Source organism: Ciconia boyciana, chromosome 19 (genome assembly GCF_034638445.1).
Source record: "Ciconia boyciana chromosome 19, ASM3463844v1, whole genome shotgun sequence".
In the NCBI taxonomy this organism is placed as follows: domain Eukaryota; kingdom Metazoa; phylum Chordata; class Aves; order Ciconiiformes; family Ciconiidae; genus Ciconia; species Ciconia boyciana.
Window position 1 is genome coordinate 5,883,525 of NC_132952.1, and position 16,948 is coordinate 5,900,472.

Below are 16,948 nucleotides of genomic sequence, written 5' to 3' on the forward strand. Positions count from 1 at the left end.
CCTCTTTGTTGCTTGTCTGAGCCAGGCAAAGAAATTGGGCTAATGTCCATTGAGCCAAGCAAAGAAATTGGGCTAAAAATATGTTAATAGCTACCACCAGAACTGAAAGCATCGAGGGTCTGTTTGATCACACAGTTAATCCCAGTAGCTTTCCCTTCCCTCCATCCCCTGGGGTTAATTCCTCTTTGCTCATATGTTTCCTCCCCGCTCTCCAGCACAGGGCACTGTCTGTGCTAATTTCTTAATGAATTAATGAATTAAAAGCCCTGCCTAGGTTCTTCATTAGGACAAATGCTACTACAGTAAAAGCAATGCTTTGAGCCTCACAAAGCCTGTCCAGCTGGGTCTGTGTTCCAAGGCTGAACTGTGCATGGAGATCCTCTCTAAATTTGTGAGAAGAGTGTGACCGATGACTCTCAGTGCTCCGTGGGCACTGTGAGCAGGAGGAGGCTGAAGTCACCATGAGAGTAAATGGGATTTCTTCCTGGTGTCCTAGAAAAAGCTGTTGGACACAACACCTGTGGGTGCTGATGGGAATCAGAAATGCCCAGGACTGTCACCTGCCCACGGCAGAGTCTTTGCACGGTTTAAATAAGCAATAACAAAGCACTCTGGGGAAGGAGGACTTCTCTCCTTGCCTCTGAGGGCATGGCATTAGTGGTCCCCAGCTGTGTGACACTGGGCAGTTGGCTGCAAAGGTCCCTGCGACATCTCACTGTGCTTCCTCCCTCTCGCTCCACAGAGTCCTGCGGCAGCACGGTGTGCTCCTTCGGCAGCAAGTGCGTGGGTGGGCAGTGCGTGTGCCCGCGCTGCGAGAGGCAGCCCTTCGCTCAGGTGTGTGGGAGCGATGGCCTCACCTACGACAACCAGTGCGAACTGCAGGTGGCCTCCTGCCAGCAGAAGAAGAGCATTGAGGTTGCCAGAACGGGGCCGTGTGAGGACGGTAGGTTGCCGCCGTTCCTCTGGCCGTACGGGTGCGAAAGGTGGGGGAAAGGGTGAGGAAGGACGGAGGCTGCACACAGCGGGCTCTTCCCCTCGCTGCTCTGCTGTGCCCGGCCGCCACGTGAGCCCTGCTGCGTGGAGCTCGGGCATAGTGCCCTGTTGACACCCCCGGTGTCTCCAGCACAGCCAACAGCCTCTCCTTCCCTCCTGGCCAGCTGGCTGCTGTCACCCAGCACCCCTGCCGCCTCCCTTTCCCCTTGGTCTTTCCGTATCCAGCAGTAATGAGAGGTGACGCCGCCGAATCGGCTGGGCGAGGAGTTTATCGCTGCTTTAATTTCACACTTCAGCAGGCCTTGGCTGGGGGAAGCAGAGCGGTGCCTGGGGCAGGGAGCCTGGCTGCTGCTTTGCTTCCCTCTGCCGCAGGGGCTGCTCAAGGGCCTGGCCCGTGGCCACTCTCGACTTGGTACTGAGCACCTGGGAAGGTCGCAGGGTTGGCTGTACCTTGCTTGGCCAGGCTAAGAACTAAGAACCTGCCGAGTTTTCCCACTGTAGGGGGAAAGCTGTGGGTTAATGCTGGCTGAATCCGAATACAGGAGGCCCGTAAACCTTGCCGCTCTGTTGTGCTGACCTGGCGAGCTGAGATTCTCTGGCTCATTGCACATGTAGTCTAGCTGGACAGGACTTCAGTGCTATGGCAGAGCTTAGGGAGAGGGGAAGACATAACATGGTGTTTGATCACAGCCCTCCTTGGGGAATTTCAGGTTGATGTCCCTCTGGGAAAAGATCTTAAATAATTCTCTGTGTAATGCCAAATCCCAGCCTTTGATCACTCAATAAAAAGGGCCAGGTTTTCCTTCCCTCCCCCCCTTCCCCTTTAAGAAGCCTTTGAAATCAGCAACATCTCTCTCTTGCTGCTGGAGCTCTGAGCATCTTATGGAGAGGCAGCCAGGCTAGGGACAGAGCTTATATATTGTTAAGAATATCTGCCTAACTGAACTTCAGACTAAACCCAAACCCCATCCCTTCTTCTGCTCTGGTTTCCATGTTTATACTAGCAGCAGCAATCTCCCTGCTGCGCTACGTGTTTGGGAGGGCAGGAGAAGGGGAAGGACTTGGATCAAAGCATGGAGTTAAGCTGTCGCTAAGCCAAGTGGCAGCCCTTCCTCCTGTGCATGGCTATTAGATGTCTGATCGCCAGGTAGCCTGCAGGGTGCTGGTAGCCACAGGATCTTTGCTTTTGCTCCTGCGGTGATGCTGTAGAGAGGAAGACCTCAGGCCACCTGCTTAAGCATCCCTGTGCCGTTTCATTAGGTAGGCTTAGCACAATCTTGTGACAGCGGTGGGAGAATCTGCTTTCTCCAAGGGAAAGGGATCTTCTCTGAGGTCTAGGCGTAAGCATCCTAATATATGTGGGCCCAGGATTCTGGGGTTGCCTGTGCTGAAAAGTTAAATCTGCTGTGATTTGGATGGGCCTGTGCAGCTGTGGGCTGCTTCCCCTGTCCGGGGCATTTAACCCCATCCCCTGTGTTTTCCCCTAACTCTGCCCTGTTGGGTGTGAGCCCTTTCTCACCATGGTCCTCCTTCGCTCCAGAGTGTGGCTCAGGGGGCTCGGGCTCCGGCGATGGTAGTGAGTGTGAACAGGACCGGTGCCGGCAGTATGGGGGCTGGTGGGACGAGGATGCAGAGGATGACCGCTGTGTGTGTGACTTCACCTGCCTGGCAGTACCACGCAACCCGGTAAGCACGCTGAGCAGTTCTGGGCTGCCTGCTGCAGTCCTCACTCCCCTCCTCTCTTCTCCCTGGTGCCCTTCCCGCATGCTTCCTGGGCAGGAGAGGGCATCCCACGGGTAGAGAACCTGCCTTCCTGCGCCAGGGACTGCCCTGAGCAGCTTCCCTCCCTGTCCTGGCAGGTGTGTGGCTCTGATGGTGTGACCTACACCAACGAGTGTGAGCTGAAGAAGACACGGTGTGAAAAACGCCAGGATCTCTATGTCACTAGCCAAGGAGCCTGCCGCGGTGAGTCCCCCGAAGGCAGCCAGCCCCCCCCAGGCTGACACAAGCTGCGTGCGCTGGTCCCCAGCCTGGTGCCCAGCAGTAACTTGTGCCCTTTCCCTGGGGCTGAGCAAGGAAGCGCTGACTGAGGACACAGCAGTGTCTGTGTTGGTTTGCTGATCCCCGCTGCATCCTTCCTGTTTCATGCCCTGCGCTTTCCCTGGCCAAGGGTAGGACCTCACCTCATCACCTGTTCCCAGCATCTCTGCAAGGACCACATGGTTTTGCAGGAATGCTGCTACCTGCTCGATCCATACATTGGCAATACCGTCCTGTGGCAGCCCGCGTGCCAAAGATAATCTGTACGTCTCTGCCTTCCTCTGCAGCCCTTGCCACAACCCTGCCACCTCTCCTGGTTGTGCACTGCAGCCAGACCATCTATGGATGCTGCCCAGACAACATGACCTTGGCGCTCGGAGTGGGTGCAGCGGGATGCCCAAGTGAGTGAATATTGTGTTCCCACCTGAGGGGGCATGAAGGATCTTCAAGGATGGCTGGAAGGCAGGAGAGATCAGGTGGAGGGGGAACTTGGGGTCCCATCCCAGGGGAAACAAAGGAAGGTGGACCCTCCCCATTCCTTAGCTAACTAGTGACCTCCCAGGCTCCGAAAGCCTCCATTTATCCCCAGCTCCAAGCTCACAGCTTGCACACATGGAGATGTGCACGCATGCTTCGCCTTCTGTATCTACTAGTGATGCCCTTGTCCTTTCAAAAGCCCTGAGTCAACTTCCAGGTCTAAGTCCCTCTGAAATGCAGAAGACAGGATGGTGGCTCAGAACTTGTGTGGTGCTGAGTCCATGCTGGTCACCCCAGAAGGTGCCCCTAGGGCCAGACCATGCCTTCTGTGCCTTCAACCCCTTGCTAGAGGCTTAGGGCTTTTCACCGGCCTGAGTGACAAGAATACTGCTTGTATCCTTCCACTGCAGGCTGAGGTGGAACAGAGCTTTTGGGTTCACGTCGGGACCTTCTGCAGGCCACCCCAGGACCCAGTGACTAGTGGGTGACTGCACCGTGTAGGAAGCTGAGCTGGCAAATGTTTCATTAATATTTATTAAATAATTATTGGAGTCAGCACTTCAGCAGAAGGCGCATTTTGAAAGGCATTAGCAAACTCTTAACAGCTGAGGCTGTGACTGCCTGTTAGGGAAACACATCACCCCGTGGAGACACGATTCACGCCGTGCTTGGGCCTGGCTAATGCCTGCTTGATGAGGATGTAGTGCTGTTTAATGTGCCGTATAATTTAAAAAGCAGCAGCATTCAAAGAACGTCCAGAGATTTCCTGGCAGGGGGTGCACGGGGCGGGCTGCAGGCCGAGGTGGGTGCTGGAAGAGCAGACGCGCGGTGGTGTGGTGTGGGCTGGCCAAGAGGGGCCAGCGGAGCAGGCAGGAGCCGGTCAGAGTGACGCTAGGGAGGACACAAGCATTTCGGCATCGCCCTGCCAGTGGCGGTTGGTAGTGATGTTCCTCTGTGTCTCTGATGGAAGTCCTGTCCCCTGCCCTCCAATCCATGGACACAGCTTCCCAACTGATGGGGATTCAGTATCCCACCAGTTTCTGTCCCACCTGTGTCCCTGTGGTGGCAGCAAGCATACCTCAGGAGGTAATTACCACTTAACCAGCAGCTTGGAGCCCCTAGGGCAGATTTATCCATTGCTGCCTGTTCTGGACATGCCATTTCCCTGCCTCTGGCAGTCTGGGGATGTGCGTGTGCACCCTACTTGCTGCTCCCGGGGTCTCCCTTTCTCTCCAGCTCTTCCCCATGTCCCCTTCCTACTGCTCCCTGTGGATAAAGGGAGCGTCTCTCTGTCTATCTTTGGATCATTTCCGTCCATCAAGTTCCTAATTAATGAATTAATAATAAACTTCTAATAGCTTCCTCTCCCTTTGATGTTAATGAGAGAGGAGTTCGTGATGACAGCAAAGCAGGCAGGTTAATCCCTGAAGGTTTAGTTCCCCCTTGGAGCTGGGGCAGAGGAGAAGCGTTGAGAGCAGCTGGTGAAATCTCCTCCTGCCCAGCATGAGACCGCGTTCCTGCCCTGGCCGAGCAGCCCGGTGGCTCAGCCGTCGGTCCCTCCGCCTTGATGCAGCCCCCAGCACCCCCCCACCTCCTCGGCCAGGACTCAGCCTCACGCTTTCTCTCTCTGGCTCGCAGGCACCTGCCAGTGCAACCCCTACGGCTCCTACGGGGGAGCCTGCGACCCCACAACAGGGCAGTGCTCCTGCAAGCCAGGTGTGGGGGGCCTGAAGTGCGACCGCTGCGAGCCCGGCTTCTGGAACTTCCGCGGCATCGTCACCGACAGCAAGAGCGGCTGCACGCGTGAGTGCGGGCAGGGCTGGGCCGGTGCCCCTCGTCCCGTGCAGCTCTCCGCTGGCACGGCTCCCCGGCCTGCTCCGCGGGGCTCAAGGCACGGCAGGGTATTGTGCTATTTAAAACAATGAGCCCTAATGTTGGTCCTACTGTAAGTCACCTCCAGTGGCTGTTTTTGCGAAGCTTGATGACTTGCTCTACGCAAGAGAGACGGGGTGGCCTGAAGCATTGCCCAGGTGCCGCTGCTCCCCCGTAGTGCAGCTTGGCTGGGAGATGGTGTCTCCTTCCACGGGCCTGCTCCCTCACCAGATGTTCTGCAGGGCTGCTCGAGCCCAGCGTGAATGAGCCCCGGTGTCCCCGCGTGTGCCTGTGGGGTGGATGTGGGATCACAAGCCATACGACCACGGTCAGAGGGTAGCGGGTGGAGGCAGGTTCCTGCAGCTGGTGTGGGGTCAGTAAGCACAGGGTAGCAGTCAGCATTATGGTCCTCCCCTGGACCCTTCTCCTCGCTCTTCTCTTGGATTGCTGGGGGACCCGAGTCTGCTGTTGGCTCCGCAAATCCACCAGCAAAACAGTGTCTTTTTTTTTTTTTTTTTTTTTTCCCTTCTTGCCCAGCCTGTAACTGTGACCCGGTGGGTTCAGTGCGCGATGACTGTGAGCAGATGACTGGACTGTGCTCCTGCAAGACTGGTATCACCGGCATGAAATGCAACCAGTGCCCCAATGGCAGCAAGCTGGGCATGACTGGCTGTGAGAAAGGTGAGGGAGCCACGTACCAGAGGGGTTGTGTGGGGTGCCAAGAAATGGGCGCCTGGGTACTGCTGCAGGTCCACACATAGGTCTGTGAAAGAAATGCATCCCTCCCACCCTGCGTGCTGGTGCTTCGGGGGAAAGGGGCCCTGGCCTCCGTTCCTGGCTGGGTTCCCGTTATCTGTGCACTCAGGCACAGCATGAGGGACTGTTTCTCTGTTTGTTTGGTGGAAGTCTGTCTTGTCCACGGGTCTGAACTGCTCTGGTGAGTCCCTGGGAGAGCGAAGATGCATTGGGAGGAGAGAGGGATTTTGATTCAGCATAGCCTATTTCTGTATCATTGGTACGTGCTTTGTTGGTCATCTCTTCCCCCTTCTCTCCCTACCCCAGACCCGTCAGCCCCAAAATCCTGTGAGGAAATGAGCTGCGAGTTTGGGGCCTCGTGTGTGGAAGTCAACGGCTTTGCTCACTGCGAGTGCCCATCTCCGCTCTGCTCGGAGGCCAACATGACCAAGGTTTGCGGGAGAGGCAGCCGTGGGGGGCTGAGCGGCGTGCGTGGGGACGTGTGGCTAGCTCAGCTGCATCGGGCTGGTGCAGGCGGTGTGGGAGTCTGATGTCTCTCCGCCTGCCCAAGAGGCAGGCAGGCAAGTCTTGGATGCGTGGGGAAGGGTGACATGCGAGTCGTAGATGTCTCCCGATGGAGCTGGGTGCTCTGTGCCCCGTCTGGCACCTCTGAGCTGCTCTGCTCCGGGGCTTCTGCAGCCTGCCCGCGGGTCCCTCTGTGCAGACCATCACCTCTTTGCCTCAGAGGGACCCCTGCAAAGCCTCTGCTCCCAGCATTTAGAAACCGGTTTATTTTGCCCGGGGCTTGGAGGAGGACAGAGGTGCAGCTCACATTTCCCCTCTGCTTCCCAGGTGTGTGGCTCTGATGGTGTCACTTATGGGGACCAGTGCCAGCTGAAGACCATCGCCTGCCGGCAGGGACAGGTCATCTCAGTGAAGCACGTGGGGCAGTGCCACGGTGAGTGTCTGCAGCTCTCGGTGCTGGGGCAGCGCCAGCTCTCTGGCCTGACACTGGACCTGGGTCTCGCTGCCTTCCTTTGCGGTTCCTCGCTGTGCTGTGACTCTTCATGGCACAGCAGATGCACTGCCTAGGGCAGGTGCCCGAGGGTTTGCGACATGCTTCCCCGTGTCACGGCCAGCCTTTCGCAGACCTGCCGCTCCTTACCTACCCTGTCTTGCTGCTCCTTTCAGAGTCCATCACTCACACAAGCCACACCTCACCACCCACACCGCTGCCCACACTGCCCCTGGACAAGTTAATCCTTCCTCCGCCACTGCGGCTCACCACCCGGGCTCCAGAACCCACCGAGCTGGCTACCAGCTCCCTGCTGTTGGAAGCCAGGCCTACTGAAAGAGGTCAATCTACAACAAGGCGCGTCACGACTGCCAGACCAGCCACTACACCATGGATGACCCATGGGGTGTATAAGACCACCGTCCGCCCTCTCTCCACTGCGCCAGTGGTCCTGGCCACCACCCAGCCTGCCTATGTTGAATCAGGCAGTGCAGAAGGCAGTGGAGACCAAGAGATGGGCATCAGTGGAGACCAGGAATCTAGTGGGGCAGGCTCTGCCGGTGAGTGTGCGCTTCTTAGGCTTGGCAGGTCGGTTGCGGGCTAAACCATACCCTGTCTCTCATGACAAAATGAACCTGTGTCTCAGCCTCATTCTCTAACACAGAGGTTAGGTCTTACCTCCTGCTGGTGAATGCTCCTCTTAATGCCCTGCAGGGGAAGAGGAGGTGGAGGAAAGCCAAGTAACTTCCACCCCAGCCATCGAGAGGGCAACGTGTTACAACACCCCGCTGGGATGCTGCTCCGATGGCAAGACTGCGGCCGCTGATGCGGAAGGCAGCAACTGTCCGGGTGAGTTTGTGCTCGGGGCTGGGCTCTGGGCTCCCTTTCGGTGGGCAGGAGTCAGCCTGAGCTCTTGCAGGGTGCAGGAGAGGGAGAGGTGCCACTGAGAGCTGCCCAGTGGGGAGAGCAGCGTGGTGCTGCGCTTGCCCAGCTAGCAGTGAGCACGGTTCCTGTGTCCAGTCTGGGGGCTGGCGTGTCCCCAAGGGGGTGTTCGTGGGGACCTGCTGAGCCCTGGTGGCTGGCAGACGTTGTGCCCGCCTGCCGCAGCCCCCAGCAGCCAGCCCTGGTGTGTGGGTGGGTGCTGCTGCTCACACGGGGAGCCAGGGCACTCCGCGGTTTCCTTCGCTTAGCTGAGCACTTTCTTCCTTGACTGCTACAGCCTTAAAAATTTGACCAGTGTTTTTCTCAGGCTTCCGCAGAGCTCACGACTGGCACTAGGGGGGATGAGGGAATTGCTTGGATTCCCATTTTATCTGTGTCAGTGGCTGTAAAGGGAGCTGGGCTGACTGGGACCAGTTCTGTGCCAGGGCAGGTGGGGAGAGCGGCTGTAGCCCCACTGTCCCCGCTGGGCTTCCTGGGGAGTCTGAGCTCTCTTGCCTCATGCTGTGGTTCCCAGGGGTGCACACAGCTCCCATGACCTAGGCAGGATTAGTCTTGCCCACTTACAGTCCCTTTCGCGCTGTCCATGTTGAGGACACACAAAGCCACCTGGGCTCGGTCAGAGGATTGGTTGCCCTGTACGTACATCCTCGTTACCCTAAAAATTGTTGCTCTCGGGCCGTCTCCCAGATGTTTCCTCATTGCTCACTGAGGTCCTTCTTAACTGTCCCTGTTCCTTGGGATGTCCAGCAGGACATCCCCTTTTCCTCTGGAACCACACCTTGGGTGCCTGTTGCAGTTTTGGTCTGGTTTTGCAAGGCTGGCCGCAGCCTGTTAGCTGGCAGGCTCTCTACTTCCCTCTCCCGGCACAGGTCTTCTCCTTGTCCAGAGTCCACATCTCGCCCTCCTCTGCCCCCTGTTTGCATGCCCGTGTCTGATCCTGCCGTATTGACTATGTGTTGCTCTGGCTAACGTCTTTCTCTTGTTACTCAGCCGGTGCAGGGGGGCTGCTATCCGGGCCGGAGCTCAGAGGAAACCGTATGGTAAAAGCTGCCATCTCCAGCCTGGTCTTTGCCATCTGCTCCAGCACCCTCTGATACTAATCCTCCATGGCGCTCTCCCAGACCCATCCAGACTAACCCCAACACTGGCACTACCCGCACACTGCCATCACCCTTTCCCCCCAGGGACTCGAACACTCCTTGCGGCTCTCAGCCACACGCCTGTCCCCTGCCCACAAGCCGACTAAAGGCGTTTGTCTTGTTTACCCTCCCTCCCATAGCTACCAAAGTCTTCCAAGGAGTCCTCATCTTGGAGGAGGTGGAAGGCCAGGAGCTGTTCTACACACCTGAGATGGCTGACCCCAAGTCAGAGCTCTTTGGGGAGACGGCCAGGAGCATTGAGAGCGCGGTGAGTCCTTTGCACTTCATCTAGGGCCTGGGTAAGGCTTTTCTGGTTTCCCAAAAGAGGACCAGACTTTTCTGGTCTCCCAAAAGAAGAGAGGACCCTGCCCACTGTGGTGGACAGATGACTAAACCCCAAATGTTCACTTCCAGAAACACAGTCCTCTCCTTCTCAAGCGGGCAGGCGTTCTCCAAGCTGCTGCTGATAAGCAGGCTTGTCCATTCAAGCGGCTGTGCTCCACGGGGAGCCAGCCCACGGCACGCTCTCCTGCCTGTGTCCACTTGGCCTCCGAGGTGCCGGCGCTCTGCAGGAAGGCTGCCTGCCTGCTCGCTTCGTTCCAGCCCCTCGCTGAAGCAGGGACCAAGCGCTGTCTGCTTTCTGAGCGCTGCTCCCCGGGTGCCTGTTACAGTCCCCTGTGCCAACACCACCCTCTGTAACTGCAGACGCTCTGTTGTCCCGACCATGGGAACCGCTGTGGGTTTCCTCCTGCTTTGCCTTCTCATTCGTGATGGCTTCGGGGGAGGCCGTGGGCTGTCATTGCTGTCTGTCAAATGGGAGCGCAGAGACCCATCTGCAAAATGTGTTGAGTGCCTTGGAGGAGCATTGCTCCATGTTGGTTTTTTGGTTTTTGGTTTTTTTTTTGAGATGGGCTTAACCTACAAAAGTTGGGAGTGAACATTGCTTATCGCCAGGGCCAGCACTTTATGGGGTGGGCACTTAAGAGTTTACGGAGATGATGCACCAGTTATGTCTAAGAGGTACCATCTGTGAATTTGTTTAATCTCTTTTTAATCTACATGTGTTATTAGCCTCTACCACATGCTGTGTCAGTAGGTTCCATCCTTTGTGATGCGCTGGGTCAAAAATTATCCTTTTTCAGCTTGATCTTGGTGGTGGGGCTGTTTAGACGAGAGATTCCGCCTTAACACTGTGGATTTCCCAAAGTGTCCTTATCTCCATGAAAAGCCCTTAGGCAAAAACGTGTCCAAAACCCCTTTGCCCCTCCAGTTCAGCTACACAACTTGGGAAGCCGCTTGTGTAAATCCGGTCTCCCATCTTTAAGGAGAGCCCCCCTGCATTGCCGGCTCTTGGAGTAGGCGGACTTTGCGTGGCGATGTATACATATGGGTATGCCAAGGAAGCGCTGGGTGGGGTAGCAACATTATACTGTAGCCTGCAGTGTGGCACAGCAAATACAAAGCATCTTTGCAAGGAGATTAACGTATTTAGAGCTGGTTCCAAGCTGCGCTTACAAGTTGGCAAGCCCTCAGTACAGTCATATAAGCAGATGTGTGCCTGGCATATGGACCATATGGTTCGTGCAGTTCTGTATCACAATAGCAATATTTCCCAGTACAACAGTGGTTTCTCTCTGAGGATGCAGACATGCACGCAAAAGCTTCATTCACTGGTTCATCCGTTCGCCCCCCATGAGAAGGCAGGAGATTGTGCTGATTGCTGTTTTTCCAGGGCTGGGGGAAATGAAGGCATGGCACAGGCCCTCTGTCCCAGAGACCATCTGTGGCTGGGCTGAGAGTTCCTGCCGTGGCCCTGTGCTGCAGAGACCTGTTGTCCCTGTGCAACCCACCTGCCCATACCCATGGATGTGATGTGCTCCTCTACCCCTCTGAGATTGCTATGCCCAAATGTATAGAGGGAGACTATACCATGGGACCATCAGTCAGTTAATTACTTTCTTCTCTCTTTGCCTTGAAGCCAAGGGAAGGAAGTGGTGGCCTCTAGCTGTGATGACTGCTGGTCCAGCACGAGGCTGGACAGATAGCTAGCAGGGATGTTAAAGCCCTGGCTTGCTGTAAGCCTTGGACTGTCACTGTCTCCTTCATGTGACTCCAGACAAATCCTGCAATGTCTGAGAGCCCAGTTTTAAAAGGCAGTCAGGTACTTAAAGATGCAGAATGGTGCCTTATGGGATTTTCCAAAGTGCCTAAGCAGGTTTACACAGCTTTAGAAGAGATCAGTAAGACTTAGATGCCACATAATAGAAAATCCCTATATGAACTGCAAGGTGTCTCTGGTCTGGCTCTGTTCCACTCTTCTCCACGGGTATGATGGGGATAGCTCACCTTCCCCACACTATCGCTGGATCCTGTTCTTAGCTTTGACTGCAGGCTGTAAAGAATAGGGACCGTCTGAAATTACCGCCCTACACAGAGGAGCCCTGTTCTCTGCATGTGTCAGTGGGATGTCTTGCAAACATTTGGATGCAAACCCCTGTGGGTTGAAACCAAGGAGACTTGCTGAGACTCAAGATCTTTGACTGAAAGGACCTATGCCCTAGGATCTCCCCATTACTCAGTTTGTTTATCTTTCCTCCTTCACCTCCAACCAACTAGCTGGATGAGCTTTTCCGCAATTCTGATGTTAAGAAGGATTTCAAGAGCATCCGTGTCCGAGACCTGGGCCAGAGCAGCGCTGTCCGTGTCATTGTGGAGTCCCACTTTGACCCAGGTAAGAGCCTTCCCGGTGCTGATTCACTGTGGCATCAGCATCTGCCTGAGGAGGGAGCAGGTAGTGCCGGCCTGAGAAACACACGTGCGGCAAGGAGCGTGAAAGAACCTTCTTAAAATTTGCTGGGGCTATGGTCTTCTGTCCAGCAAAATCAATGGATGCTGTGAGAAGAGCTGGGAGGAGGTGCACCCTAAGCTGGTGCCTGGAAGGCTGGAAGCATTTTCCTAGGGAAAGGAATGATTCGGATGCATTGTGGGGAGGTCAGGAGAGGGAAACGGCTAGGTGGGCCTGCATCTTCACTCTTGCCTTTCTTTCTCCTCCTGGCTACGATCAGCCACTTCCTACACGGCAGCTGATGTCCAAGCAGCCCTGCTGAAGCAGATCAAAGCTTCCAAGAAGACAACCATACTGGTGAAGAAGCCCCAGCAGGAGCATGTCAAATTCATGGACTTTGGTGAGCTCCGTCTGTCTGCGGTCAGTCCCCCTGTCTTGGTTTAGGCTTTCAAACGGGCAGGCTGGCTCTTCTGGTCTTGCCAGGGCCTTTCATCTGTAGCAGTAACCCATCAAACGCTTCCACAGACAGCGGCCTCCAGAGCCAGGGCTCAGAGGTCAGTCCATGTGCCCGGACTTGTTGTCAACTCAGGAAGGCCATAAAGGGGGTAAAATTGCTCCCCTCTTCCACAGCGCATGGCAAGCGGCAGTGCTGCACCGTGGCGATGTGCCACTGCCCACAGTCCTGGAAAGTGAACCCTTCCTGGGACTCCCGAGGGGGTGGCCAGCCTAGCCCACGCTGATAAACCCGAAACGCTGATTTTCCAGGAAAGAAAGGGGCATGGCCACACTTGCACTGGACACGCACCTCTATCTGGGAGCATGTCTACCCCCACGCCAGGGTGGGAGGACAGGCAGCATCGTGGTGCTGCGGAGGAAGGTCCTGTGCAGAAACACACCCTGCGCAGGCAGCTGCCAGACTCCTAAGCCGGGCCGTGTGGCGGGAGCCCTGGGGCTCGGAGAGCAGCGGGGAGAGGGCTCCTGGGCTTTTGGGCATGCGGTAGCCTGCGAGAGCCGTCCGTCCAAGCTTCTCTGCTGCCATCTCACCCCAAAAGCCCGAGCGGCTTTCCCTTCCCCAGAGAGGGTTGCAAAGCACCAGCCTCTACCTGAATTTTGCTGTGTTTCAGACTGGATCCCCAGGCTTTTCACCACCACTGTGACCACAACCACGGCTACCACCATGGCACCCGCCACCACCCGGAGGTACACCACGGCCGCCGCTGCCACCACCATCCACGTCCTGCGCCCAGATGCTGCGGGTCGACCCAGCACCAAGCTGGCAGGAGCTGGGAGCACCAAGAGACCCACCTCCACCCTCCCTGCCACCACCCGGCGGAAGCCCACGCGCCAGCCCCCCGCCACGAAGAAGCCCTCGCGGCCCTGCGACTCTAACCCCTGCCTGCACGGTGGCACCTGCGAGGATGATGGGAAGGAGTTCACCTGCAGCTGCCCGGCCGGCAAAGGGGGAGCCGTCTGTGAGAAACGTATGTGCCTCTGACCCGTCGCGGCCGCGACGCTGCTGGGTGCCGGTAGCGGAGCTCACAGCCGTAGGAGGGTGAGGGCCAAAAGCAGGGACAGCACAATCAGGGGAACCACATCTCTTGGAGCTTTGAGTTCCGCCTAGAGGAGTGGAACTCCGGCCGAGGAAGGTGGGAGGACACAACTGGGAAAGCGTTGCTCTGCAGTTGTCCCTTTTCTTACCTGTTCTCCCTAAGCATGTGCTGCTGGGCACAGTCAGGGCTGAAGGGCTGGGCTTCACGCAGTGTGGTCCTTCCTGTGTCCATCCACACTCCGGCATTGACCTCGTGCCCATGGAGAGACGTGGGGGCACATGCAAACCCAGCCCCATAACTTGTGCTGGCATTGCACGCGCACCAGGCAGGAGGCACTGCAGGGGTCAATTTAACCGGCTTTCTTAACTCTGCCAAGAACAGGTTGTACATGCACTGTGCATTGTAAGAGGCAAGCACGGCAAGGCTTCAGGGTAAGAAGGTGCCAGGAGCAATTTCTTCCTGGCTCCGCTTCTGATATACCAGTGCCCCGAAGCGCGGGGATTGTGAGCTTCTGCTTTTTTGTCTCGGCTCGTGGCACTGTCGCTCGCAGCTCCTGCAGCTAGTGACTGCTAGTTAGTGTAACAGAGAGACAGGTACTAACTCTCCTCTCAAACACTGGGAGGTGTGTGCTGATAATTCAGGCTCTGTCCCCCGGCGCTCAGAGCTGCTTAGCAAAGAGCTGCAGACTGGCAGCGTGCTGAACCAGAGCTGCTGTTATTTACTGTGAGCTCCCGCTGGCAATTTGGTGTCACGCCGGGAGCTCTGGGTGGTTGTGAGTGCTTATTCCTGAAAAGCTTTGTCCCTAAAGCTATAAACTGGAGCTATAAAGCTTTGTCCCTAAAGCTATAAAGCTGCTACTGGATGTGGGTGTCCAGTCCTGTTAGTTTTAATAGGGTTTGGCCTTCCAGATCCCTTGGAAAATCTCAGCTGCAATAAATAAAAGCCTGGAGTGATGAATGTAGATCTGTCTTGCGGGATTCTGGGAGGACAGATAAAAATTACCTAAGGAGCAGGGAAGTTGAGTTACGAGGAACTGTGTGGGCAGCAGAGCTCAGCTGAGGGCACAGGGGATGTGATAGCTGGGCATGGAAAGGACCGACAGCACTGGTCCTTAACTGGGAGGAGCTGGTTGGGACACCACTGAAGCTAAGTACTGGGGGAGCAATACCACAGATCTCTAAAGACTGGGAGTAATCTTTGAGGAGCATGCCATCACGAGAGGAGCTGGTTGCTGCCAGTACGAATGTCTGGGAGGGTGACGGGGGTGACCACACAGGAGCGTGGGCCCAGAGGAGAGAGCGAGGTTCTTTCTGCCATTTCGCAAGAGCTTTCTTTGCTAGTGCAGGCAGGAAAGTGTTCACAGGCTCATGTCAAGCCTTTATCTGCTCTCTGTCCTCCTGTTCCCTCCTCTACTTCATCCCCTCTTCCTTTCTCTACCCGCCCTGCCGGCTCTTGCAGCTATCAGGTACTTCATCCCCAGCTTTGGTGGCAAGTCCTACCTGGCCTTCAAGATGATGAAGGCATACCACACTGTGCGCATCGCCATGGAGTTCAGGACCGTGGAGCTCAGCGGGCTGCTGCTCTACAACGGGCAGAACCGTGGCAAAGACTTCATTTCCCTGGCGCTGGTCGGCGGCTTCGTGGAGCTCAGGTGGGTGCCCTTCCCCTCAGCCCTGTGTGCTGTGGAGGAAGCAGAGCAGCCGCTCTTGCCGGGATGGTCCTTGCAGGAACACCAGGAGGATGCTGGGCTCCAACTTGCAGGCTAAGAAACAGTAGCATCAAATGGACAAGAAGAGGAGCTTTTTTTCTGCTGTAACAGGAATATTAAGGGGACTCATTCCCTGTGGCACTTCTCAACAAAGTTAACTCACTTATTTCGGTTTGAATTTTGAAAAGCTAAAAGGCATGGGAGGCTGGTTTTTTGAGGAAGTGAGAGGCCTTTTTTTGGTCTATTTTTGTACTGGAAAAAGAAATGCAGGGGAAAAAAGAAAAGGAGAAAGGCCCTAGAAACCTGAGGTGAAGTGATTTTTCCAGTTCCAAAAGTGCAGATTGAGAATGAGATGAGGTGGTGGGCAGACCTCTGGGGACTGCAAAATCCGGACGAGTTCTCAGGCAGTCAGTGCCGATGCTCAGCAGGGGACAGCTGTATGCTCTGAGTCAGACTGGTCCGGAGCTGGGGAGCGAGAGGGGCTCCCGAGTGCTCCCAGCTTCTCCCTGGGACGCAGCAGCCCCTGTGCCATGGCGCAGATGTCACCTTTCTGCAGGGTGGCACAGACAGAGGCCTCCCCCTCTTCTGCTCCAGGTTTAACACCGGTTCCGGCACGGGCATCATCACCAGCAAGGTCCGCGTTGAGCCTGGCAAGTGGCACCAGTTAGTGGTGAACCGCAACCGCCGCAGCGGCATGCTGTCCGTCGACGGGGAGCCCCACGTCAGCGGGGAGAGCCCGACGGGCACTGACGGGCTCAACCTCGACACAGACCTGTTCATCGGGGGAGCGCCGGAGGACCAAATGGCTGTGTGAGTGAGGGTGCTGGACCGCTGCCCTGGGGATCGCAGCGTCTGCTGCTGCTGTGGGCAGAGCATCCGTGGTGGCTGCAGCCCTCTGCCTGCTAGCAGGCTCCAGGCGGTGGCTGGGGGAGCGTTGTGGAGCGAGGGGGCCTCGTAACGCCCTGCTGGGGAGCGCAGCCTGACCCCGATGCTTGGAGAGCCTCTGCATTTTTGTCCTTGGGGACAAAACCCCCGCCCACTTTGTCCTCTGTCCCCTCAGGGTGGCAGATCGTACCGCGGCTACGACCGGCCTGAAGGGCTGCATCCGTCTCCTGGACGTGAACAACCAGATGTACGACCTGCGGGAGAAAGGCAGCGATGTGCTGTATGGCAGCGGGGTGGGCGAGTGCGGCAACGACCCCTGTCACCCCAACCCCTGCCACCATGGTGGCATCTGCCATGTCAAGGAGGCAGAGATGTTCCACTGCGAGTGTCTCTACACCTACACCGGTACGGGGAGGGGGCTGCAGACAGCGTATTGCTGGGGCTCCTGATCCCGCTGGCTGGCCCTGAGGGATGCCAGAGCCTCTGGGGCTCACGTTGTGAGCTGCAGTGCGGGGGGGACGTGGTGTGGTGTCAGCAGTGGGTTAGAGGGAGAAGCGTAGGATGATGCTGCATCCAGTGAAGACCATAAATTTAGGATGTAGGCCTATTTGTACGCGCGTGAGACAAGGGCTGGGGTCTGTCTGTTCTCACGCACAAAAAAATTTCCCCTTGCATTGTAGGGGCAGCGCAAAGTGTGGTCTGGCAAGGGTATCATCTGCCGTTTGCAGGGTTCACAGTGGGGGGCTTCTTGGGTCATGGGAACCCAACCTGTAACAGGAGAAAAAGGCTGGCAGGGCCATCAGGAGA

The 16,948-nt window shown here is 56.5% G+C and overlaps 1 protein-coding gene across 1 annotated transcript in view; it reads left to right on the forward strand.

The window, feature by feature from the left end:
• Positions 1–16,948, forward strand: part of AGRN (agrin) — a 129,489-nt gene that overhangs the window by 97,237 nt on the left and 15,304 nt on the right. The window contains exons 10-26 of the mRNA XM_072883789.1: positions 743–943; positions 2,534–2,679; positions 2,853–2,958; positions 3,321–3,434; positions 5,149–5,313; positions 5,920–6,063; positions 6,445–6,569; positions 6,970–7,075; positions 7,309–7,692; positions 7,847–7,981; positions 9,354–9,481; positions 11,830–11,944; positions 12,279–12,398; positions 13,123–13,479; positions 15,007–15,199; positions 15,851–16,066; positions 16,317–16,546. Coding sequence (XP_072739890.1) covers positions 743–943; positions 2,534–2,679; positions 2,853–2,958; positions 3,321–3,434; positions 5,149–5,313; positions 5,920–6,063; positions 6,445–6,569; positions 6,970–7,075; positions 7,309–7,692; positions 7,847–7,981; positions 9,354–9,481; positions 11,830–11,944; positions 12,279–12,398; positions 13,123–13,479; positions 15,007–15,199; positions 15,851–16,066; positions 16,317–16,546 — 2,985 coding nt within the window. The remainder of the gene's footprint in view (positions 1–742; positions 944–2,533; positions 2,680–2,852; positions 2,959–3,320; positions 3,435–5,148; positions 5,314–5,919; positions 6,064–6,444; positions 6,570–6,969; positions 7,076–7,308; positions 7,693–7,846; positions 7,982–9,353; positions 9,482–11,829; positions 11,945–12,278; positions 12,399–13,122; positions 13,480–15,006; positions 15,200–15,850; positions 16,067–16,316; positions 16,547–16,948) is intronic.